Source organism: Melitaea cinxia, chromosome 16, assembly GCF_905220565.1.
Source record: "Melitaea cinxia chromosome 16, ilMelCinx1.1, whole genome shotgun sequence".
In the NCBI taxonomy this organism is placed as follows: domain Eukaryota; kingdom Metazoa; phylum Arthropoda; class Insecta; order Lepidoptera; family Nymphalidae; genus Melitaea; species Melitaea cinxia.
This window is the reverse complement of record NC_059409.1, coordinates 12452251-12475128: the sequence shown is the minus strand read 5'-3', so window position 1 is coordinate 12475128 and position 22878 is coordinate 12452251. Positions and strand designations below refer to the sequence as shown.

General features: G+C 31.0%; 2 protein-coding genes across 2 annotated transcripts in view; one reads left to right on the top strand and one right to left on the bottom strand.

Moving 5' to 3' along the window:
- Window positions 1–10365: 10365 nt before the first annotated feature.
- On the top strand, window positions 10366–13124 carry LOC123661018 (UDP-glucosyltransferase 2). The gene is made up of 4 exons (XM_045596034.1): window positions 10366–10434; window positions 11100–11597; window positions 11958–12186; window positions 12392–13124. Exons 1-4 carry the CDS (start codon window positions 10381–10383, stop codon window positions 12970–12972), a joined length of 1362 nt encoding a protein of 453 aa, XP_045451990.1. The 5' UTR covers window positions 10366–10380; the 3' UTR covers window positions 12973–13124.
- Window positions 13125–15546: 2422 nt separating this feature from the next.
- LOC123660953 (indole-3-acetaldehyde oxidase-like) overlaps window positions 15547–22878 on the bottom strand; it is a 44873-nt gene continuing 37541 nt past the window's right edge. The window contains exons 20-25 of the mRNA XM_045595971.1: window positions 21873–22130; window positions 20970–21181; window positions 19629–19914; window positions 18642–18767; window positions 16886–17027; window positions 15547–15677 (exon numbers count right to left, since the gene is read on the bottom strand). Coding sequence (XP_045451927.1) covers window positions 15547–15677; window positions 16886–17027; window positions 18642–18767; window positions 19629–19914; window positions 20970–21181; window positions 21873–22130 — 1155 coding nt within the window. The remainder of the gene's footprint in view (window positions 15678–16885; window positions 17028–18641; window positions 18768–19628; window positions 19915–20969; window positions 21182–21872; window positions 22131–22878) is intronic.

The following is a 22878-nucleotide window of genomic DNA, read 5'->3' as shown; positions in this document are numbered from 1 at the left end:
CTAATTATACAAATGTAAAATCAGACAGCTTAATATAAAAAAAGATATATAGTAGTCGTTATTATTATTAAAAATACATTCATTTTTTATTTTATTTTACAGTTGCATGTGCGAGGCAGTTCGAGTTCTCGAATTTTTTTATTACCACTTTAGTACGAATTTCATTTTTTTTCATAAGGTTTATTGATCTAATTTCGGTGACATAACATAGAATACATTTTACAACGTTAATCTTTCTCTTCTTCTTTAGGATTAATGGCTTTCTATAATGCCAAACGAGCACAGAAGATTTCGCCTATGTCACATAGATTGAAAATACACGAACAAGATTAATCGGTATGGTCGAGGTTACAAACAACGTTAATTTAATAAAACTGGCAGAATACGATTCTTGTAAAATATCACTGGCAAAGCCGGCTACTTCAGAGATTCTTTTAAAATTTGGTGAAAAATAACTAGCATGTGTAACTAGCACATTTTAAAAGTTTTGCACAAAAAATTGGTTGTCTGTAGAGTTGGTTTACAGACGATAGTTTAAGGTGACAACGTCATAACTAAACATCTCCTTAGACGCATACGCCAATCGAGTGGAAGAGAGATAGATGCGGCGCAAGCGTACTATGAGGGTAATGGGACAATTAGCGTAACGCTACAACCAGTCATCCTTTTTCGTGCATGCAACCGACCTTCATCGATTTACTAGACGTTGCCACGTCAAAAATAAAGTATATTTAACAAAGTTTTCTATATAAACATTAATTTCATTTAATCCTTCGTATACAGATTTTTAACAGATGCTGTGTGGTTCCGGCATTAAAGAATATAGCCACCCCCTCTCTTCCCGTGGGTGTCGTAAGAGGTGACTAAGGGATCACACAGTTCCACCCTACCTTGGAACTTATAATGCCGACCGATGGCGAGATAACCATCCAACTGCTGGCTTTGAAATACACAGGTCGAAGACGGGCAACAGCGTCTTCGGTGCGACAAAGCCAGCCCTGCGGTCACCAACATGCCTACCCAGCGTGGTGACTATGGGCAACACAAAATGGCGTAAACTTGTGGAGGCCTATGTTCAGTAGTGAACTGCGATTGGCTGATGTGCTGATGATGATACAGATTTTGAGACAACTTAACAAATGGCGAACTGCGTAGCGTATGTACTGTGCTTGATAATCACATCGTGTGTGATATACATACGCTGTAAGTTACGAGTAAGATTCTCCGAATCAACATTGAAGTTACTTCATGAATATGTTGTAACGATTTGCACAAATCATCTATTCTTAAGCAAATATTGGTTAACCGAAAATGTCAGAAACTAAAATAATAATTATTTATGGCAGTGAAATAAATACTTTATAAGTATATACAATTAAATTTATTTAAATTTAAATCGAGTTTCTCTAAATTCTAACCACATTAGATTAAAATTTTAGTTATTTGTGGTAAACAATATTGATGTTGTTTTTATTATTTTGTATGTTGTACCCGATTGTGATACGCCTCACACTCAACGACGCTCAATAGGTTCTACTCCTGAATCAGGGGTCTGGAAACACACAATTCATAAGCACGAACGTCCAATCTAATGCAAACTTTTGTTTGACCAATACAAATGTATGCCACGTGCGAGGATCGAACCCGTAATCGCAATCGTAACAGTCTTAGGCCAAGTGCTGCGACGGTTGCGCTAATGCGTAGTCAAAGACTCTAATAAAGTAAAAGTTTGTGGTCATTGTACTCGTTTGCAGTTTGTATGTGTGTGTATAATTATTAACAGGCCTAAGAAACCATTATGAGAGTCTTTTCTTGATTATATGTGCTAATGACGCAACGTGTATATTCTAAGGGCCAGATATTACGATAGAGCGATTTACATACGCCTCTCTATCCTTTCTGCATTTTAAGATTATTATTTTGAGATTTATTTAAGTATATATGTCGAATTAATTTGTAACTTTTACTAAAATACATGTAAGTACATTTTGACTGTTATAAGTAGTCAGACCCATTAAATTGAGCCAATACATAATTTAAATTATCGGTATTAGTAATGGTATTATCTCAACTATTTTAATATCAAAGTTTGACATTAACTTGTAAATTGTCCACATTTTGACGAACACGTACTATCATTCCGATAGCTCTACAAAATGCTTGTAATTGGAGTTTACTAGTTAATAAACGACATAAAAAATGTTGTATGAAATCACGTGGGGACTGAAACTGCGTGAAATAGTAACTCTAATACACGGCTCTCTCTCTGTTTTCTGATCTTAATTCTTTATTATAAGCTATCTATATTTAATTATATATATCTATATTTTATTATATTATCTATATTTAATTATAAGCTATCATAAAGTCTACATACAAACTAATACGAAACAACTAGCATCAGTACAAATCACTTAATCTCTTACGTTCTTATACTTTTGAAAAAAAAATCCCACCAAAAAACATTTTCATGTAAAATGTTGGCAACATTTTACATGAAAATGTTTTTGGTGGGATTTCACTTCTTTTTGTAAGTTGTTTATGACAATATTATAGCTGCATTTTACCTCCGACACATTTTATACCAAAAATATCATCCAATCTTCATCATATTCGGTTTAAGCACGCTGTTTTTGATTTTATGTTGAACTGATATGCAAACGGTGACCTCCGCTAAAACTTAAATACCTACCAAAATTACAAAATGTAAATTTTCGACATAAACTAATAACCGATTTTTATTTTTTATGTATTTTATTATTATTATTTATAACAAGAAGTAACAAGGAGTCCCTATATCAATTTTCAGACCTCTAGCATCAAAATTTGCGGAAGTCTCATACAAAATTCCATCCCCTAGTTTAAGGGGTTGGGGGGTAAAAGTTCCAAGTTTTGAATTTTTTTGTTGTTTGTGTACTAATACTAGCTTAAGTACTAAATTTCAGCTTTCTGGGACTTCTGGAAGTACTCTAAGAATTGTGATGATCATCAGTGAGTGACGAAATCGGGTTTTTTTAGATGTCAATAAAATCTAAATTATAAGAGCTATGCAATTGAAACTTTATAAGTGAACGTTTAATAAGTCTACTATTGACATCATATCCCCAGAATTTTGTTTATCTGGTATAATCCAAACCCAAGTTATGAGGGTTCAAAAAAACGACGAAGCGCTTCGAGAAAAGATAGGTAGTGCTTTTCGTTTTTTTTTTTTGGCTCGTCTTGGCGGGGGCACTACCGTGCCCCCAGATTAACAGAATACACGAAATTTTTGTGTACAAATCTGATGTTTAATATGAATGACATCTAACATTACTCAACATTTTATTCTTAAAATGTTTAAGTGTGAAATACCGTAAAAAAGGTCAAATAAAAAAATAGAGAACCTGTTATCCATCGAATAATGTACCTAATGTGTAAGTTTTTGCGTTGTTCGTTTCACAATATCCTAGTAATTATTACCTCAAAGTGTGATCTTGTACAACACAAACACGTACGATAACTATTACCCACATTCGCTTCGCAGTCGAGTAATAAATATCGTACTAGTAAATGAGTAAATAAAGGTTCTACATGCATATTGTTGTAAAAGCAATATCGTTAATTGCTAGATCAAAAATTTTGTGCAAATTTGTACGATAGAAATGAGAATTTTTCATATATTTTATTCCGATAACTTTTTTTGGAACAAATTTTAGGTATGCAATTCTCCAATCCGCAAGGGAACACTTTGGTTTATTATTTACAACCCTTTTCCTATACCGAAAATAATAGAGAAGAGCACACTCAGTAAAGTTTACAGGTTACAATCAATCAATTAAAAACTGTATAATTGTTTATTTAAGCTTAGTGATGTTTCATGGTTAAGTAGTTATTTTACTTTTCTTTTTGGTAATTAAACACAAAACGAGTCGTCGAAATTACGATAAATCTTATGTTATTGTGAGATAAGGAATGTAAGTTTATTTACGTAAGTTGTTTTAGACTATACGTTTTGACCTGCTGAGAGAGTGGTCTCAGTCGTTGGCGGCTTTGATTAGAATCATTTATTATTACTTCTTTTGTTTATAATAAATAATTTTTAATGTAGAAAGCCGATTTTAATAATGATTTTAAAGTTTTATAGTAACATAATTAAAAAGCATTCATTCAATTATTTGTCTAGATATAACAATACGCTTAAATGTGACACTGTGACTTATAAAAGTTGAACAATAAGTGAAATGGTCAATGAATCTGTCGTGTAACTATTGAATTAAAAAGTACTCTTTTAGCGATAAAGTTTGATGTATTGTACATTTGTATTGTATTTTGGTGTACATTGCAAATTAAACAAATAAAATAATATAAGCATTGCCCAGTAAAAGAAAAGCAATTCGTCTATTGGTTCATACACTAAATAAAATTCGCGCACCATGATCCGCATTGCTCTCAATGATTTCAGGTTTTTTGAATAAAGTTGTACAATACTCACGGACTCGTAATTGCTCAAGTCTTTTTTAAGCATTTTGCAATTGTGGAACTTCAGACTTCAGCTTGCTTAGAAGAGCTAGGAAAAATAAATAATTTTTGCTTTGCTATTACGGATCAAACTATTACACTTAATACAAAAGAAAATGAATTTGTACACACCTAAGCTAAAAATATCTTAGTTAATTAAACTAAATAAAAAAAAATATTTGTGCGTTAATGCAGAGTAGACCGACAAAGTAAAGAGGATTAATTTAAAAAAAAAAAAAAAAAAAACAGCACGAATTTTTTAAATTTTAAATTTAGTTAAGGGAGAAATGAAATAGAGGATGAAAAGTTTGAAGGAAAGTTCAAAATCGTTATGAAGTCAAAAGTTAAACTTTGTTTTTGAATGTTTGAGTAAAAATAAATAAATAAATACGCATTTCGGAGTTTTGATGATTCCTCTCCTGAAGAGGTGAAATGGATGAAAGTTTGTCAGAAAGTTCTGCATTAAGATATTCTTATTATAAATTTATGATCAAGTAAAAAAGCGCGACACTTAAATGCTATTTATTATATTTATCTGTTTTTAAAACTAACAATTAATTTTCATACAAATTTACGATGTACAAATTTTGCAATTAATGTTTTAAAGTGAGGATATGATGAGTTAAGTGGTAGCATTTATTTAATACTGCCGCTTCTTTTATGAATGTGGCCACTTCATCAACACATCAGAGCAAACAAACAATCATCAGACAATCATCAGATTAAGAAAAACAAGGAAACCTTCAATTCCAAGGTCAAGCTCAAGATTTACTTCAAATATTATAGACACCAAAATAAATATAATGCTTAGCAAAGTATTTTGGTCCAACTAAATAAATATATAATGTTAACTAGCTGACTCCGCAAACGTTGTTTTGCCGTATATGTTATTTGTCCCTCTTAACCCCCCCCCCTCCTTATAACTTGGGGACGAAATATAGATGTTGGCCGATTCTCAGACCTACACGATATGCACACAAAATTTCATAAAAATTGGTCCAGCCGTTTCAGAGGAGTATGTTAACTAACATTGTGACACGTGAATTTTATATATAATACTAGCTGACCCCGCAAACGTTGTTTTACTATATATGTAATTAACCCCTTAACCGCCGCCCCTTATAGCTTAGGGGTATGAAAAATAGATGTTGGCCGATTCTCAGACCTACCCGATATGCATACAAAATTTCATAAAAATCGGTTCAGCTGTTTCGCAGGAGTATATTAATTAACATCGTGACACCAGAATTCTATAAATAAGTGTCACTTAATACTTTTCATAATTTTTCGACACGACTTAATAAAGTAGTACCTGGATGACCGAGCTCAGCTCTTTATTTTAAGTAAATGGTGAAGGACTAGTAGTATTAGAGAGAGTTAAAATGATTCGCTGCCGGTTTGGATGAAGTCTTTTTTAACCGACTTCAAAAAAGGAGGAGGTTACTCAATTCGGCTGAAGAAAACTCAATATATATACAATGTGTCCGGTTTCCGATGTCCGATACTTTAAGGGGTTAAAATACATTTAATTTTATCGACAAATCAGCGATCAATGATTTTTTTTTCGCCATCAATAAAAAATGGCAGCACTTTAAAAAAAAATTGTTGGCGAAGCATAGATGCTTGCATTAATTTAACAATATCTACCCAAGTAGAAGACTTTCAAACACAAAAGTGGTCTCAAATGTTAGTTAATAGTGTAGACAATAAATCTAGATTAAAAATATTATTCTTTAATTTTTCACTATTAGTAAAAAACATTTTTGAAAAAATAAATTACACAACAAATTGATGTTGTTTTTCACATTCTTAGCTTTTCAAAAAAACCATCGTGTTAACCAATTTTTTTTATTTGTTTTTATAATAATACAGGATATTTGCTGTAAATGCACATTTAAATTTTAACTCTGAGTTAGATAAGTGCTGCCATTTTTTTATTGATGGTGAAAAAAAATCATTGATCGCTGATTTGTCGATAAAATTAATTGTATTGTAACCCCTTAAAGTATCGGACATCGGAAACCGGACACATGGTATATTTTTTAATGTAACTTCGTCGCTTATGAAAAGATTTTGAAAATTCTTTTTTTGTTGGAAAGGAGATATCCCCGGTGATACTATGATAAGGAAACCAGGATCTGATGATAGGATCTCAGAGAAATCGAGGGAAACACTCGAAAATCCGCATAACTTACTAACGCTAACTTTTATAATTAATTAACGCAAAATAAAAATAAAAAGTAACGATAAATTAAAAATTGATACAAAATACACAATTACAGTTGAGAGTAATTGCTTCTCAAAAACTGATAGGCGCTCCAACAAATCGTGTTTTTTTTTGAAAATTTATTTAAATACGAATTATATATTTATAAAATATGAATAATAATTTTTTTACCGACAATATTAAAAAATATAAATAAATATAAAAAATCAAAAGTAAAAAATAATTTAAAAATAATAATGATATAGATACTTAATATGAATAATATTTTTCGATTTTACCGACATAATAATAAAAAATAAGAACTGCCTATTTAAATAAAAAATAACGAGTGCAATTAGAAAAAAAAGAAAAGATAATTGATCAGGGACATGGGGATGGTTCAAACCATGATCTTCTCGGTTGATCCCCAACGGCCGATTTCCCACCAAGCTTTTGCAACTAAATTGACAAATGCGAAATTCACCTTCGTATTTTAACGATATTTTTTCACTCCCTCAAAACAGGGATAAAACCACATTTTCTAAAAACAAGTCCGAGATGGATTTTTCTCCCCCGAAACCTCCTATATACTAAATTTTATGAAAATCGTTGGAGCTATTTCCGAGATTCAGATTATATATATATACAAGAATTGCTCGTTTAATAGTATTAATATAGATCATAACAATTTCGAAATAAATATTGTACGAGTACTTGCGAACTTACACAATACTAAATTAGTTTTAAAAATAATTAATGGAAAGTATTCGCTCTTACAACAGACTAATCATAAAATGTTTTTGATGTGGAAGTATTGCTTCATTTTCGTTCGGTACGACCAAGTTGTGCAAAGCTATCAATCTAAGCAAATAACTTATTATCACGTTGGTTGTGTATTTGGTGGTTGTTAATTAATAAACATAATAAGTTTAAGAACATTATGAAACTGTAAAGTTTGTTTTTTTGATCGTTTAAGCGATAGTCTTAGAAACAACTGGTTCAAATAGAAAAATTCTTTTTGTGTTGGATGCATTACCGAGGAAGGCTATAAGCAATTTTTTCCTCAAATTAACGCGTGCGAAACGGTGGGGAACAGCTAGTGTCTGTATGAAAGGATTACTAAGAAGGTTTTAAAAAATTATGTAATCGTATTATTTATACATAGGTATAGGCAAACTTTTTAATGACTTTGTAAAATTTTATATACATGGAGTTATATTAGTTTGTTGTATAAAACATAAAATTTTTACAGAATATAAGTTTAAAAAGGCAACGATATTATTTTATGCATTTGCAAACAGAGATACAACACAACTACATCTGTAGTAGTTGTTTGAAAATTTTTAAATAGCTTCAAATTTACCGAACAATTTCATTATTGTCCTTTCTCTTCATCTACGAAATTTTTTAGCTAGTGAAAGCCATTTATTATTTATTAACTGAATTAATTTATAGACCAATAGGGTCTAGAAATTTAGCGCACTTTATAATATAACTAGCTTCTGCCTGTGACTTCATCCGCGTAGAAAAGTTTATTTGGGCTAACTGGGGAAGCTCTCAAAAGGGAAAAAGCCAATTTTGAAACATTTTTCATTGGTGCTCCGCTTCTATTGGTCTTAGCGTGATGGTATATAGCCTATAGCCTTCCTCGATAAATGGGCTAGTAGTTATTGAGATTATCACGAACAAAAAACATTCAAACAAATTCTTCAGCTTTATAATATTAGTATAGATAATTATTAAAATTATTTTAACTTCAATTTAATAGACATCATTTAACAACATCAATATTGAACCATTTACGTACTGCGTTTTATAATAAGATAATAAGCATACATTAACAATATTGCACACGTACGGGTACTGGAAGATTCGTGTAGTTCGCGCAGATTCAGTGCAAGATTAAATTTGAAATTATTATTGAAAATGAATTAATTTAATGACAATCTTAAGTCTTCTAACGATTTATGTTGAGCTTATTAGATATTTTTGTTTTGTTCAATTTAGTTGATACACATTCAAAAGCTATTTGCGTGGTGTACCGTTAAGTTGTGTTATGATATATTGTGTTATGTCACGTTATGCAATGGTTTCCAAATGTTCTCAAATGTTCCCGATGGTTTACAAATAGCTGTAGACTAGGAATGTCAGAAATCACTATAAATGATAAGATCGCCTTTGCATACAATAATTTTTATTATATTTTTTATTCAATTATATTTATTTTCTATTTTTCATTCAAAAGCGTGCAATAAAGTATTAATAAAATTGAAACACTACTATCGTATTATAAATAAAATTTAAACGAGAACACTGAAAAGCTAAATTAATTTAATGTATTTAGTACAGGAAATTGAGGTGCAAAAGTAATGTAAACAAATTTAATTAAATGCACTAAAAATAAACTTAACAAAAGTATATATTTTTTATTCAATAAAGTCAATTGCTACACCAAGGCTAAGTTTCTTCTTGATAATGGTGACAAACAACCATTAAAATTAACCTTTGCAAAGAATTTGTGTTTATTTATTTATATTTTTGTAAAACCAAATGAAAATTCAAATCTTAATGTGTGAGAAATGTAACTAAGGGCTAATTAAATTGTTCATTAAACTACTCTAACATTCACTCCGATCCCTAGCAGTGTTACTTTTTTTGAAAATGCTTCATGTGCCAGGCCAATGGTGGTAATCAGAGAGAGTTACCCTCTCAACATATAACTAATGCGTTTTGAGAGCTGACAGTTAAAATATCGAACTGCAAGAAGTATAAAAAAATTTAATCTGGAGTTTTGTAGATTCACGTTTCTCATTTTAAAATAATATTAAATTTTGCATTAATATTAAACTTTTTTTTTCAAAGATTCTAAGGGGTTTTATTCCGTTTGCCTAGTATTTTCATTTTATCAATAATTTCATTTTTGAGATACCTATTATTGATTTATTTATTATATTATTCATTAGATTTTGAACGTTTTTGAGTTAAAATATTGTTATTTTCTTTAATGTAATTTGAAATGTGAAATAAAGTATTAGGTAAATAAGTTATATTTTTCTATGATTGGTACAACTATATATTCAATTTTTTTCTTGTGTTTTCAGCGGAGCTCGCGGTGGCCGGTACTATGTCTTCCGATGCTGTTAGCAGCGTCAGTGTGTGGCAGCAACATACTTATGATAACCATGGGAGGGACAAAATCACATAAAATACCATTTTTGGAACTAGCTAGAGGACTCATTCGAAGGTACTTGCAATTTTAATGACTAATATGCAAAAAATTTATATCGTCTAAGAAAATGTATACTTAAACTGTGTAATTATTATACTTTACTATCTTCTAAGATTCATAAAATCATAGTCATAGAACTCTGCTCAGTTTAACTAAACATATAGCTTATGGAATGTGCTAAGCCGTGGATACATTCAGGGCACTGCGACGTCACTGATAAACTTAGTAACTCTCAGTATACGTCCAAAGACAATGCTCTATGAATTTTGAAGTAAGCATTTTTTTTTTGTTTTTCTGTACATTTATTACTTTTTACAGAAATCATAATATCACTCTTATCAGCCCATTTCAACCAGACTTCCATCTAGAAGGTTTAGAGGAAATAACGCCTGAGGGGTTGGCCGCTTTTGTACGAGACTACATGACCTTCGACCTGGTGGGAGCAAGAATGAAGGGAGAAGAACCTTTGCCCTATATGGATATAATTAGATACGGATATGAGGTATTGTTTCCTTTTAATTTTTAAACATACTTGCAGTTTTACTTGCTGTGACATTTATGATTATCTACTTGTTAACATGATTTTCAATAGCTTGTGTGCAAGTGAAGGTAAAAAGTTCTTATAATAGTTTGTGCAGTGTGCCTGTTACAAACAATTAGGAAGTTTTGGAAATAAATTAGAGAAAAATAAGAGTTTATGAACTAGCTGACCCGGCAAAAGTTGTTTTAGCGGTTAATGCTATAAAAAATAGGGGTTGCTAGTAGAAGAATAGAAATTTTGGGTTGTTTGTATTTTTAATGCCAAAACGTAATAAAATAAAGATAAAAAATTTGTAAAAATAAAAAAAAATGTATTTGAGGGTGGGCCCTTATCATTTCGGGGTATCAAAAATAAATTTTAGCTGATTTTCAAACTTACCCAATATACGAGTACATACAAAATTTCATAAAAATCGGTTCAGCTGTTTTGGAGAAGTTTTATATATTAGACTTTATAAAACTTCAGGGGTAGCTAAAACTTCATCATTAAAGTCATAAATAATAAAAGCTGTAATAAAATTAAAATAGAAATTTAAAAACAGACCACCATGTTTTCTATTTATACACTGTAAAGCCTTTGATAGTAATATATTAGTGTCGATGAACAAAAGACAATGTATTTTCCAGGCGTGTGATGCGTTCCTCAGCGACATCGAGACGAGATCCTTCTTAAGATCTGGAAGGAACTACGATCTTATAATGTTGGATGGAGCTTATCCTGAATGTGCTTTAGGCCTGGTCTACCGCATGAAAGTACCCTTCATGTACATTAATACAGTGGCATTCTACGCTTCTCCAACAAGTGTCTCTGGAAGTCCAGCACCATTTTCCGTAACACCCTTTTTTGCCAGATCCTTTACAGACAACATGGGCTTCTTGGAAAGATCAGTCAACGCTTTTTGGCACCTTGGGTCTTTGCTGGGACATGGTATAAGTGTGACTATATTACAAACTGTTCTTCGACGACACTTCGGTTCAAAAATGCCTCACGTATACGATATGGCCAAAAATGTTAGTTTTATTCTTCAAAATGGACATTATTCCGTGACGTACTCAAGACCTTTTCTACCAAACGTCGCTGAAGTTGCTTGCATTCATTGCAAAGAATCAAAAAAATTACATGCTGTAAGTCCGATATTGAATTTAAATTTAAAGTTAAAGAGTTAAATTATTTATTTTAGTTGATAGAATTTTGCATGATTTGGTGACGATATTCATTAAGGGATATTTTTTATTTTGATATAATTATCCTATGTTTTATTATTTTCCTATGTTTTATTTTGGTTTTTTCTCTGTTTCTTAATTATGTTTGTATACTGCTGTTTAATTGTATGGACTTTGTCTGAAATAAAATTATTATTATTATTATTTTGATAACTTAATAAGTATCGTTTAATCATTATTCACTCTTACTGATATATTAACTTAGTTATTTTGGGTAATACGAGTATTTCCTAAATAATTGAGTACCATTTGTATTTTTAGGATTTAGAAGAATGGATATCTGGTGCTGGCGAAGCAGGTTTCATTTACGTATCCATGGGATCTTCAGTAAGAACAAACAAAATGCCACTCGCCGCCCATCACTTATTTATAGATGCTTTGAAAAGACTGCCACAGAGGGTACTTTGGAAGCAAGATGGAGATCAAAACATGACTGACATTCCTTCTAATATTAGACTATATAAGTGGCTGCCACAACAGGATTTGTTGGGTAAGACATTTGAAACTTTGACAAAAAATGTACAAACTTTACGTAAATTATTCTCTTTCTTTTTATATTTGATGTTGTTATTTATGTTTAAAAATCAAGATCATACAAATAAAAATACCAATTGATTTTATTGTACAATCAGAATCAATATATGTTATATAAAATATGCAAGGAAAAATCATATAAAACAACTTTATGGTTTCAGGTCACCCCAAAATAAAAGCGTTTGTAACCCATGGCGGACTACTCAGCATGTTTGAAACTGTCTACCACGGAGTTCCAATCATAACTATCCCAGTTTTCTGCGACCACGACGCAAATGCAGCGAAAGCCGAAGTGGATGGTTACGCAAAGAAACTCGACTTACAGCATTTAACATCAGACAAACTTTACAAAGCTATAAAAGATGTGATTGTTGAACCAAAATATAAGATCCAAGTTAAAAATCGACAAGTTCTTCTTAAAGATCAAAAGGAGTCCCCGTTAGAAAGAGCCATTTACTGGACCGAATATGTGATACGACACAAAGGGGCGTATCATTTACAATCGCCCGCTAAAGACTTGAATTTTTTCCAGTACTATATGTTAGACGTAGCGTTAGTCTTCTTTGTTTTACTAGTTACAAGTCTAGGACTTATTTCGTATTTGCTAAGGTTCAGTTTTATTTGCTTGAGCAATTATGTACAAAGTAGACGTATGAACAAATTGATCGACAAATCGAGCAATTTGTTGAAGAGATCGACGAAGCTAATAGACGAAACATCACTGAAAAAGAAAAAATTATAAGACCAAATGACATGAAATGAAATTTTTAGTTACCACGTGTTACCATAGATTTGTAAGTTTAAAATTATTGTGATGACAAATCCGTAGTAATATGTATTAGTGCGTAGTGTCTGTAAATATTTATTTAAGTTTAATAAAGTTTGGTTTTGTAATATTCGTTTAATTTATAACCTAATGAAGACGGTCGATGCCTGGAAATATAAAGTCATATTTTATGTTACCATAATCCTCAAAATAACTCTGACATTTTGTTTAAATAATATGTGTACTGTTTATTAATCATCAAATATTTGTATTTTTGTGTGTTTTTATACAAAATATCAACCTTACTTAAAAAAAAAATATATTTTCAATCCGGGTAGTTGATGAAATTGACAGCTACTTTATTTTTAAACCAAACGCTCTTGCTCTTTCTTACATGTATTTCGTCGAATATATAGTTTAGCCTGTATTAAATTTCCATCACACATAATAATTATTTTCAAGTTTTAAAAGTTTAGTTTATATATAAAACATTTTAAATGCTTAGATTGATTCGTAAAAAGTATAAGGAAATTTTCAATGATTTTAACCATTTTAATGAGTTCCTTACACAAACAATAAAAACTTGATTTACTTAAATCTACAAACATTATAATGATTTGAATCTGTAGTCTATATCGTCATTAAGCAAAGAAGTATACTATAAGTAAGATAACGTAAAATGGTTCTCAACTGCCAATGAAAAAAAAAAAATGAAAAAAATAATGTGTAAAAAGGTTTAAATGAAACAAATTAAATAGTTTCTGAATTTTAATGAAATACTAAAATAAATAGACCACTTAGCGGACAGTGCTTATATTATGAGTCTAATTTAATGTTTATTTTTAATCACGACTAACAAAATAATTTATAAATTGCTTAAGATGTTATAAATTGATTTATAAATATTAAATATCATGTCCAAGAGTAGTATAAAATAATTAAAATATATATTTATGAATATAATTATAACATTTTAGAAACAAAATTAAAAACCACAAACAATAGTTATGATTCATAATAAGATTATATTTTCATATGTTAATCGAATTTATATTCACTTATTAAAGTAACGTAGTTTTAAATGCTATTTTCTATATTCTATTTAACATTTTAAAAATATTTCATTAAAAAAAAAAATAATATGTTACGGACAAAAAAAAAAAACGTTCTTGACAAGAAATTATTAATAAAAACACTGTAAAAAAAAAATCAAATAACGAACTCAGAATTGTAATCATATATATTAATACGCTAAAATTAAGATGTTTGCCTCCCTTTTTAGAAAAAAAAAACTCAAAATTACCCCCACATAGATTATTTTACATTGGAACGTCTTCAGCTTTCAATATTAGTACAGATTACACGAATTTTCGAAAATATACTTTTTTATCGATCTATATTTTGAAATCGAGATGAATGTAATGATTTTGATGTTTTAACGAAATAAACAAAACACAATCGTCATTGTGTTAATCATTAAATTTTCTACCTTAATCTGTACTTACTATCAACCTATTTACTACCTTAATTCTCTACTTATTCGAGTCCGCTATTTACTACCCTACTAGTGTCATAATTGCTACCCTTGTAGTGCATGCTAGTAAAATATTTGCCGTCGTGTTAAAAAAAAATTAAGGTGTGAATTTTAAGTTGTGCTTTTAAATTCGAATACATAAGTTTAATAATATTTAATTTCTATGCTATAGATGAGACACATGATAAATCTCCTATATTATACACTAGCTTGCTAAATATACATTGTACTTTCTTGCGAACTGTAAAATATTTACTGAAATTTTCGGATTTTAATTTTAATTTTATTTTTCAAAATATTTGAAATATAAAATAAATCAGTTAAAGTTGTTTCAGTCGTTATGTACCCGGAGCTTATATAATTCTTCGGTAACTCGCGTAAAGAACTTAGGATATGATAATTGAAAAATAAGATTATTGTTAAAGGTTTTTGTTATTGAAGTTATGTTTTGTTAGGTACTAAGCTTATCATAAAGTGTTCTACTCACATTAGTACATGGTGTTTACAGTGTGGTGTTTTACAATCTATACAAGTAAATAAAATTGGAGTGTCTGTTTGTAATAATAAAATAGCCGCTTTTTACTAAATGCATATGGGACGTGTACACGTTGCATAAGCCAAAATAACTTTTTTAAAATTTTTGTTTGTCTGTCTGTCTGTTTATTCCAGCTAATCTCTGAAACGGCTGGACCGATTTTGACGGGACTTTAACTGGTAGATAGTAAATGTAGTAAGGATATAGCATAAGCTACTTTTTTTTAAGAAATTTATTATATTTTTTTGAATTCCACGTTGACGACGTCGCGGGCACAGCTAGTATTTACTTTATGAGGAAAAAGTGTTACTTTAAACGTTACGTATTCGTATTTGACAATTATGAGAGGTGCGAAATGTATTTGAGTTACTATATACGAGTATTAGCAACAAATATAATATGGACGGTAACGATGGCAACATTTTGACTATAAATATAGTCACTATGTGATCCTTAAATACATTTTTATTAAAACTTAAATCTAAATTTCAACTTTAGACGGTTCCATAATAGTTTTTCCTACTATACTTATTTCTTTCTCCTCGACGGTTTCTGGGTTTACTTTAGTGACGGTAGTGGAGTCGGGAGAGACGGTGAAGCGCATTATGTAGTCTGAAAATGTTATTTAAAAAAAATATTGTTTATGACAGACGGTGCATAACCTACATTTAGATAATATCTTGCTCATAATTTGGAGCAGCCCGACTGGGGTGGTACTCAACGTTAAAGAAGATATATATAGCTTAATAATACTGATTTCAAGTAGTGTTGTGTTCCTGTGTTGAGTAAAATAGTCAGAGCTCCGGAGAAGGATCGAGGATAAGGTCGGCAACACGCTTGCAATGCTCATCAGACGGACCGTATACTTGTTTGCCGCGTTTGTGGTATTTTTTATTTAAATGCTAGGTTGGTAGTTCTCTAGTTTATAAGTCTTTTGAAATGTAATGTAAAAGATTAAACAATAATTTCAAAAAAAATGAAAACTGCGTTTTTACACATCGATTCGCTAATTTTTTAAACGTCTTGTAGTTAACTACAATCTGTACCATTGGAAAGACATAAAAAGAGGCACGATTACATGTTTGTTCAAAGTTACGAAAAATCCTGATAATAATATATTTTATGGCCCATGGGTAATTTTATATCACTGGTAGTTTTTTACACCAAAACTAATGCGAGAACAAAAATTTCTAATAATTATCAAATATCTAAATATCCTTATAGTACATAATCACAGATAGTAGATATGACATCTAAATAACAATATTTTTTATAAGAAGTCTATTTCATTATGCTCTATAAGTCGAAGAAATATAAATAAATATAATTTCATAATTGTGATATAAGCTAAGCCTTAGGAAGCTAATAAGGTTTCATATCACGCTACATAACACAGCAGAAAAAATAAAATATTTATTAGATAATGTATATTATGAATCTTATAATGCTATAGGCTTAAGCAGTAAGCTCTATTTAGCAGTGAGTAAAAAAGTTTGGAAGAAGATAATGATAACTGCATTTAGTCTGGTGTCCAAAATTGTTAGACACAATTATTTGTTAATACAGAATAACGAATGACAACCGACATAGTACGGTGAAGTAAGGATAGCAATCGTTACTCATAGTTGGGAACTAATCAGCAGTAGATCAGCGTGGTGGATTTAGCTCCAACCCTTCTCCGTTATGGAAAAAAAGCCTATGCCTAATCAGATAAAAAAGGTACATTTACAGCCTCTCCTTCACCTCACCTCAAACTAAGCTTACTGTTCTACTCTACTTAGGATATCAGATCCAATCGACATTTACCACTTTAATACTACCTTTGAAGTGATAGACCAGGCAGACCAGTAGTCCGAGTAAACCAATGGAAACGAGAAGCCAGCGAAAGACCCCGACTATACGCTTTGGTATGAACAGCTGGTTCTTGAGCATGTTGACAAATGTCTTGTTTAACGATAGACCCTAAAAATTAAAATAAATAAGACACTTCAAACTCAACGGCCTCCAGTAGGATTTTCTCCTGTGTCGGGGTACGGAAACACACATTACATAACCACAAATGCCTAGACCACGACAAACATCTATATGGCAAATACAATTTTTTGTCGTGAGTGGGTATCGAACCCGCGACCGCTAGCGGAACAACCAGTGCTGTGACCGCTGCGCCACATGTCGTTATAAAATTTTTTTTAGACCTTAGTATATTTTGTACACTAAGTAGATTATGGATATATGGTATACATCTGTACTACACAATATCCTTACTCTAAATAAGAAATTGTAATATTTGACATATTGTTATTCAAAGTTATAATTACTTTTTATTTAAATACTCTTTGTGTCAGTTAATTTGGTTAAATATTTAGATTTCTCAAGTTAGTAACGGCGGCCTAATTTCTATAAACGATTTCTTACACGCAATAATGAGTACTAGCCACAAAGCAGTAGGTGGGGGGTATTATGGGTAGCGGCGCCAAATGGTTCACAAAATAAAACATTGCTGGAAATATTATATGGTTTTCGAATCTGGGGTAAAAAGGTATCGTGCCCTGAGCGCGAATTAAACTCGTTACATCACTAAATGTTAACATTCTGACACGTATAGTAAGTCCAAACTTTGAGACAACGAACAAACAATAACACAATATAAGTAAATGAGTCTCATTTGTAATGTATTTTTAATTATATGAATGTAGGTAAAGTTTCTGAATCTAACCATGTTAAGCAATTTGACGCGGAATTGCAAACTTGTTATATTATTGCGACCTTTACTGTATACGAGTAGACTGTAACTTCAGGTGACGTTTCCCAAGATAACTCAATTATTATATAACTTTGTCAATTCCAATTAGCATAGCTACTTTAAAAATCGATAGTTAAAATTATTCCTTTTATGTAAGAATACAGATGGTATTATTGTAACTTTGACATTTATAAAAACAGCATACATAGATTTAGAGTACAAAAAAAAAAAAATTAAAGTACAAAAATTTTCATTTTTAAAATACACTGCTGTTTAAAAGACTTATTCAAATTTTTGTTAGACATAGTTTTTAATTTAAAAATAAGTACGTGTCCTGATCAAGCCTCAAGTCGATCTATATATGTACTTACATTTATGTCCTTATCGTAATGTGAGCAAATAATTATTAATAATAATTTATATCGCGATACCAATTTGTATCGTGTGGCCTAAAAATATTTTTTTAGCTATTCAAGTACATATATATAAATGTATGTACTATTTTCTAATTAGTATTAAATGCGAAGTCGAGAGGTTCGATTATTATAAACCTTAAATACGGACTAAAAACGCTGATTATTTTTATGTTTTTGGTCTACAATCATGTATATTTAAAAACATATCTCAAACCTGAACACTTCGCAAGATATTCTATAAAGGTGGGCGATTTTTTATCTAACCAAAAGTCCAATAGTTGGGAATTTACAAGCTTATGTAAATAGAGGCAGAACAATTGCAAGATAAGATGTCTAACATTGAACATAAGATAAACTAAATTATATATAAAACCTCCATCAAAAGAGTTGTGATTAACAATTTAAATTGAAATGTACCTCTTCGATCCAAAAAAGAGGCACGATGACTTCTGGTAAGTCTTTGAAAAGTTCGATCTTATCAGTTTTAAGCAAACGCATGTTGAACTGAATTCTTTGCTTTGCGACCATTGGGGTTCCAGTTATCTATAAAAAAGAATTTATACAAATATTAATAACTTGATTTACTAAGAAGTTCAAAAGTTGCATTATTATATTAAATTGTCAGACTGTGGTGATACAATGTGTAAATTACTATTTGCCATGTACTACCAAAATCGACTATGAAATTTAACGTATGCACAAAATAGGGTTATTATGTACAATATAGGTAGATTTTTTTATCGGAGGTTAAATTTTTGTTAAACCCCGCTGTAACCTTTAAGGTTAGAGTAACGCTTGGCTCCGGCGCTGCGGGAAGTGCAGCCCTTTCGCCCTTGCGTGCTCAGCCGGTCCTCTACGCATTCGTTCGCGCGCTTTCGCACGGCGGGCGAGGGTAACCCTCCCTCCGCACCTCCGGCTTAAAAAAAAACACTCTAGGGGTAGGGCAGACCAAGACCACGTGGACAGTGGGGTGCTCCGATTCGGTTTTGGGTATTTTTCGAATTTCTAAACCTATATTCTAGCACGCAATGTTACTAATTTTATTAGAATATTATGTCTGACGCGTTATTTTGTTTAAAAGTGTCGATTTGTCAGTCGTTAAAGGTCAGTTCGTATCGTATTTTGATCTTGCAGTAAAGATCGTTTTTACGTAAATTTGTTCGAAAATAACGCGTGATAGTCGCCGTACGGAGCATGAGTACACTTACCGCAGCACCAGAATTAAGGTAAAGTCAGAAATAACAAAAATTTAACCTCCGATAAAAATATCTACCTATATTGTACATATTAGCCCAAAATAAACAAAACGCCATAGAATCGTTTAACTTTTGCCTTCCTGATAAACATTGTAAACAAATAAAACATAGGAGACTTATCAAATATATAAAATAGCTTTAAACTTACCGGCTCAAAATCTATAACTATTTCATGTTCATTAACATCTGGATTCAAACCTTTGACATTGTTTAATAATTCAGGATCGCAATCATAAAAGTGTGGCATAGAGACAAGCATTGGCGCTCCAATACATTTAGTCAAATCCATGAGACCTTTTGGCGGACATCGGTCAGGTGCATCACAATAGCATTGTAGTTCTGGGTCATTGGCCAAATCTCCAATATTGGCTATGTAACGGTTGGTCTTAATTCCACGATATGAGGTTTTTTTTTGGTACCAAGGTTTAAAAGTTCTGAAAGTAATGTAGGTAGTTAAATGAACCTAAGTACTAATGATGATGTCGATGAAAAATAACGATTATTAATTTAAGTATATAATTTGTAATTACATATTCAGTAATAGATAGCCAAATACTGTAACTCATTGCCAATAAATATCACACAATAGTTTTTTCAATGTGTTTAAGCAACAACCTTCAGTCATAAATCTTTGGATTCGTAAATAACTATTTCAGAATATGTTAATAATCACTGATAAAGATGAATATTGATAATACATTTGATAAAACTATATAACAGCCCATGTCATAACAAATTGCAGCTAAGCCTATTATTTCCTACCACTAAGTAAAAATCATCTTATAGCAAAAAATCAAAGTATTTGTAATGTTCTTAGTATTCAACATAACTAAACCAATACAACGCTTCAGCCTGGAATATCCCACAGCCTTGTAGGAGAAGGATCAGAGCTCAATCCACCACGCTGCTCCAATGCGGGTTGGTGGATATATATATATGAGTAACGATCCAGCCACAAACCAGTGCTATGACCGTTGCGCCAACGTGTCGTACAAGTAGGTATATCTATTTGGTTTGGTACATGGATACTGTCGATATAATTTTATTAAAATATTCCTATACTAGCTGTGACCGGGACTTCGTCCGCGTGGAATTTAACAAAAAGTTATAGTTCAGTTCGCAGAGTAATAAAATAAATAAATTTCTAAAATAAGAGTAGCCTAAGTTACCCCTTATTATATCAGCTATCTGCCAGTGAAAGTCCCGTCACAATTCAGAGATTTGCCGGAACAAACAGATAGACAGACAGACAAAAATTGTAAAAAATGTTATTTTAGTGTATGCACCGTGTATACATCTATATGCATTTAGTAAAAAGCGATTATTTTAATATTACAAACAGAACGCTTCAATTTTATTTATTTGCATAATAATATAGTTAAAGACAAAATGTAAAATGAATTTGACGACACTGTAAGCTACAAAAACGGCGCTAAATAATGAATATTGAATATATAGTTATTTTTGTCATAAATTGTATATAATATACCTGCATAAATCTCCAGAAAATGATTCCAATCTGTCGAATTCAGTGAGAAAAGGTGGAAACACTGTACCATCTGTACCTTCGTACTCATTGCACTTCCCAGTCCACTTTTCTTGTTCTGTCTTACCATCAATGGCGACCACCTTGCCAACATCCATAACATTTTTGATACCTCTCTTAACGCTGATTACATGTTTGTCCACAGTTGCATTACGCTATTTAAAAAATTATACGTTAGTCACAGAAGATTTGTATATTTGGTTAGTATTATTTTCAAAATTATTTACACTTTTAGTAACTGTATTTATAATATATTATTGTATATTTGGTTTAATGAAAAAACAATGATGATCAATATAATTAATTTTCCCGATTTCTTATGTACCAATTTTTATTCTCATACATTATTTAATTTGATTTGGAAGACAACATATAAAATATGATTTAACAAATTAACAATACCGATATATTTTTTTACAAAAAAATTGTTAAAATCAAAATCAAAAACAGCTTCTTTTTCTTTCAAATAGGCCCCAAGAGCACTTCACTTCACACACGAATCGTCATTTTACAAATTAAAACTTTAAAAATAAATTATTATTATTAATTAAATTATTATTTTCGTAAAAGTAAAGCTACCGCCAATTCGGAATGTAGATTCTGCAGAGAAAAATCGGCAAGAAACTCAGAAGTTAACATCACGTTAACTGCGGTTGTTAACATCTACTTTCCTGACATTTTTTTTTCAATCTTTCGTATGGATTTGGATGTTCTTCCCCGTCACACTTATACAACTTAATTTAAAAAAAAGTGTGATAGCTTACTTATTATTCCCGTTTTCGGTGTCTATTCATTAACTGAAGTTATTGAGTACAACACTAAACAGCAATTGGGTTTATAGCTTACCACTCCAAAAATAGAAAAACGGTATTGGTTGTTTGGTTCAAATATCAAGCTATCCGCTGCTTCTTTCTTCAGCGCCGTACACACTGCTTTTGGAGCAAATTCGGTTCTCGCACAATTGATCACAGTACCTCGGAACAGAAGGTCTAAAACCTTAACTCTTATGAAGATATCACTTGGGCCGTCAAAAATACCGTTCAAGGCTTTACCGAGCATGCTAAGCATGGCTGGTTTTTCTCGAGATACAATTGTTGCTGCACTCTTAAAAAGATAAAGAAGAAATTATATAAATATACAACACTAATGTACACAAGGGTAGTTTTATAAATAATAATGATTTAATAAATAATTTTAAAAAGTTAAGTTTTAAAGCGTTGGGCAAGTAATAAGCATATTAAGATTATGATATTGCACTAAAAGGGAAAAACGTCAGTTTAGTAACACATTGTATATATATATTTCCTTTTTTTTTTAATTATTCTGATGTTCGTTTTATAACTCCTTTTCTACGATAATTTTAGAGTACATGTAATTTTTCCAAAAACTAAAATGAAATAAAAAAGTTACATTTAGCGAAGAAAAAGTATAAACTAGAAATTTAGCAAGTGATTCACAAATTAGTCTATCAAATTAATTGAGACACTATGAAGCTACAATAGAAATACAAACGCATTTAATTGAATCTACCGAAGTTTGTCAAATATTTTTAAAACCAAGTATTGCGAGGTCTTCAATTGACCCTAATATCAGTTGTAATGATGTACTTGATATAGTTAACTTGTCTGTGTCATCAACTGCTATTAAGGAGCTGTACGTCACATTGTTAAATTACGAACACCACATGAGTTAATGAATAAGATACTTGTGTTTATTATTAACGTAACTCGTCAGACCACGATCAAGTTGAAGAAAAGCAAAACCACAGGATAAGCACTAGCTTTAGAATAAAAAAAAACCCATCAAACTCGGAACACCTAGTAAAAAGTTATGAAGTAACACATAGAAAAAA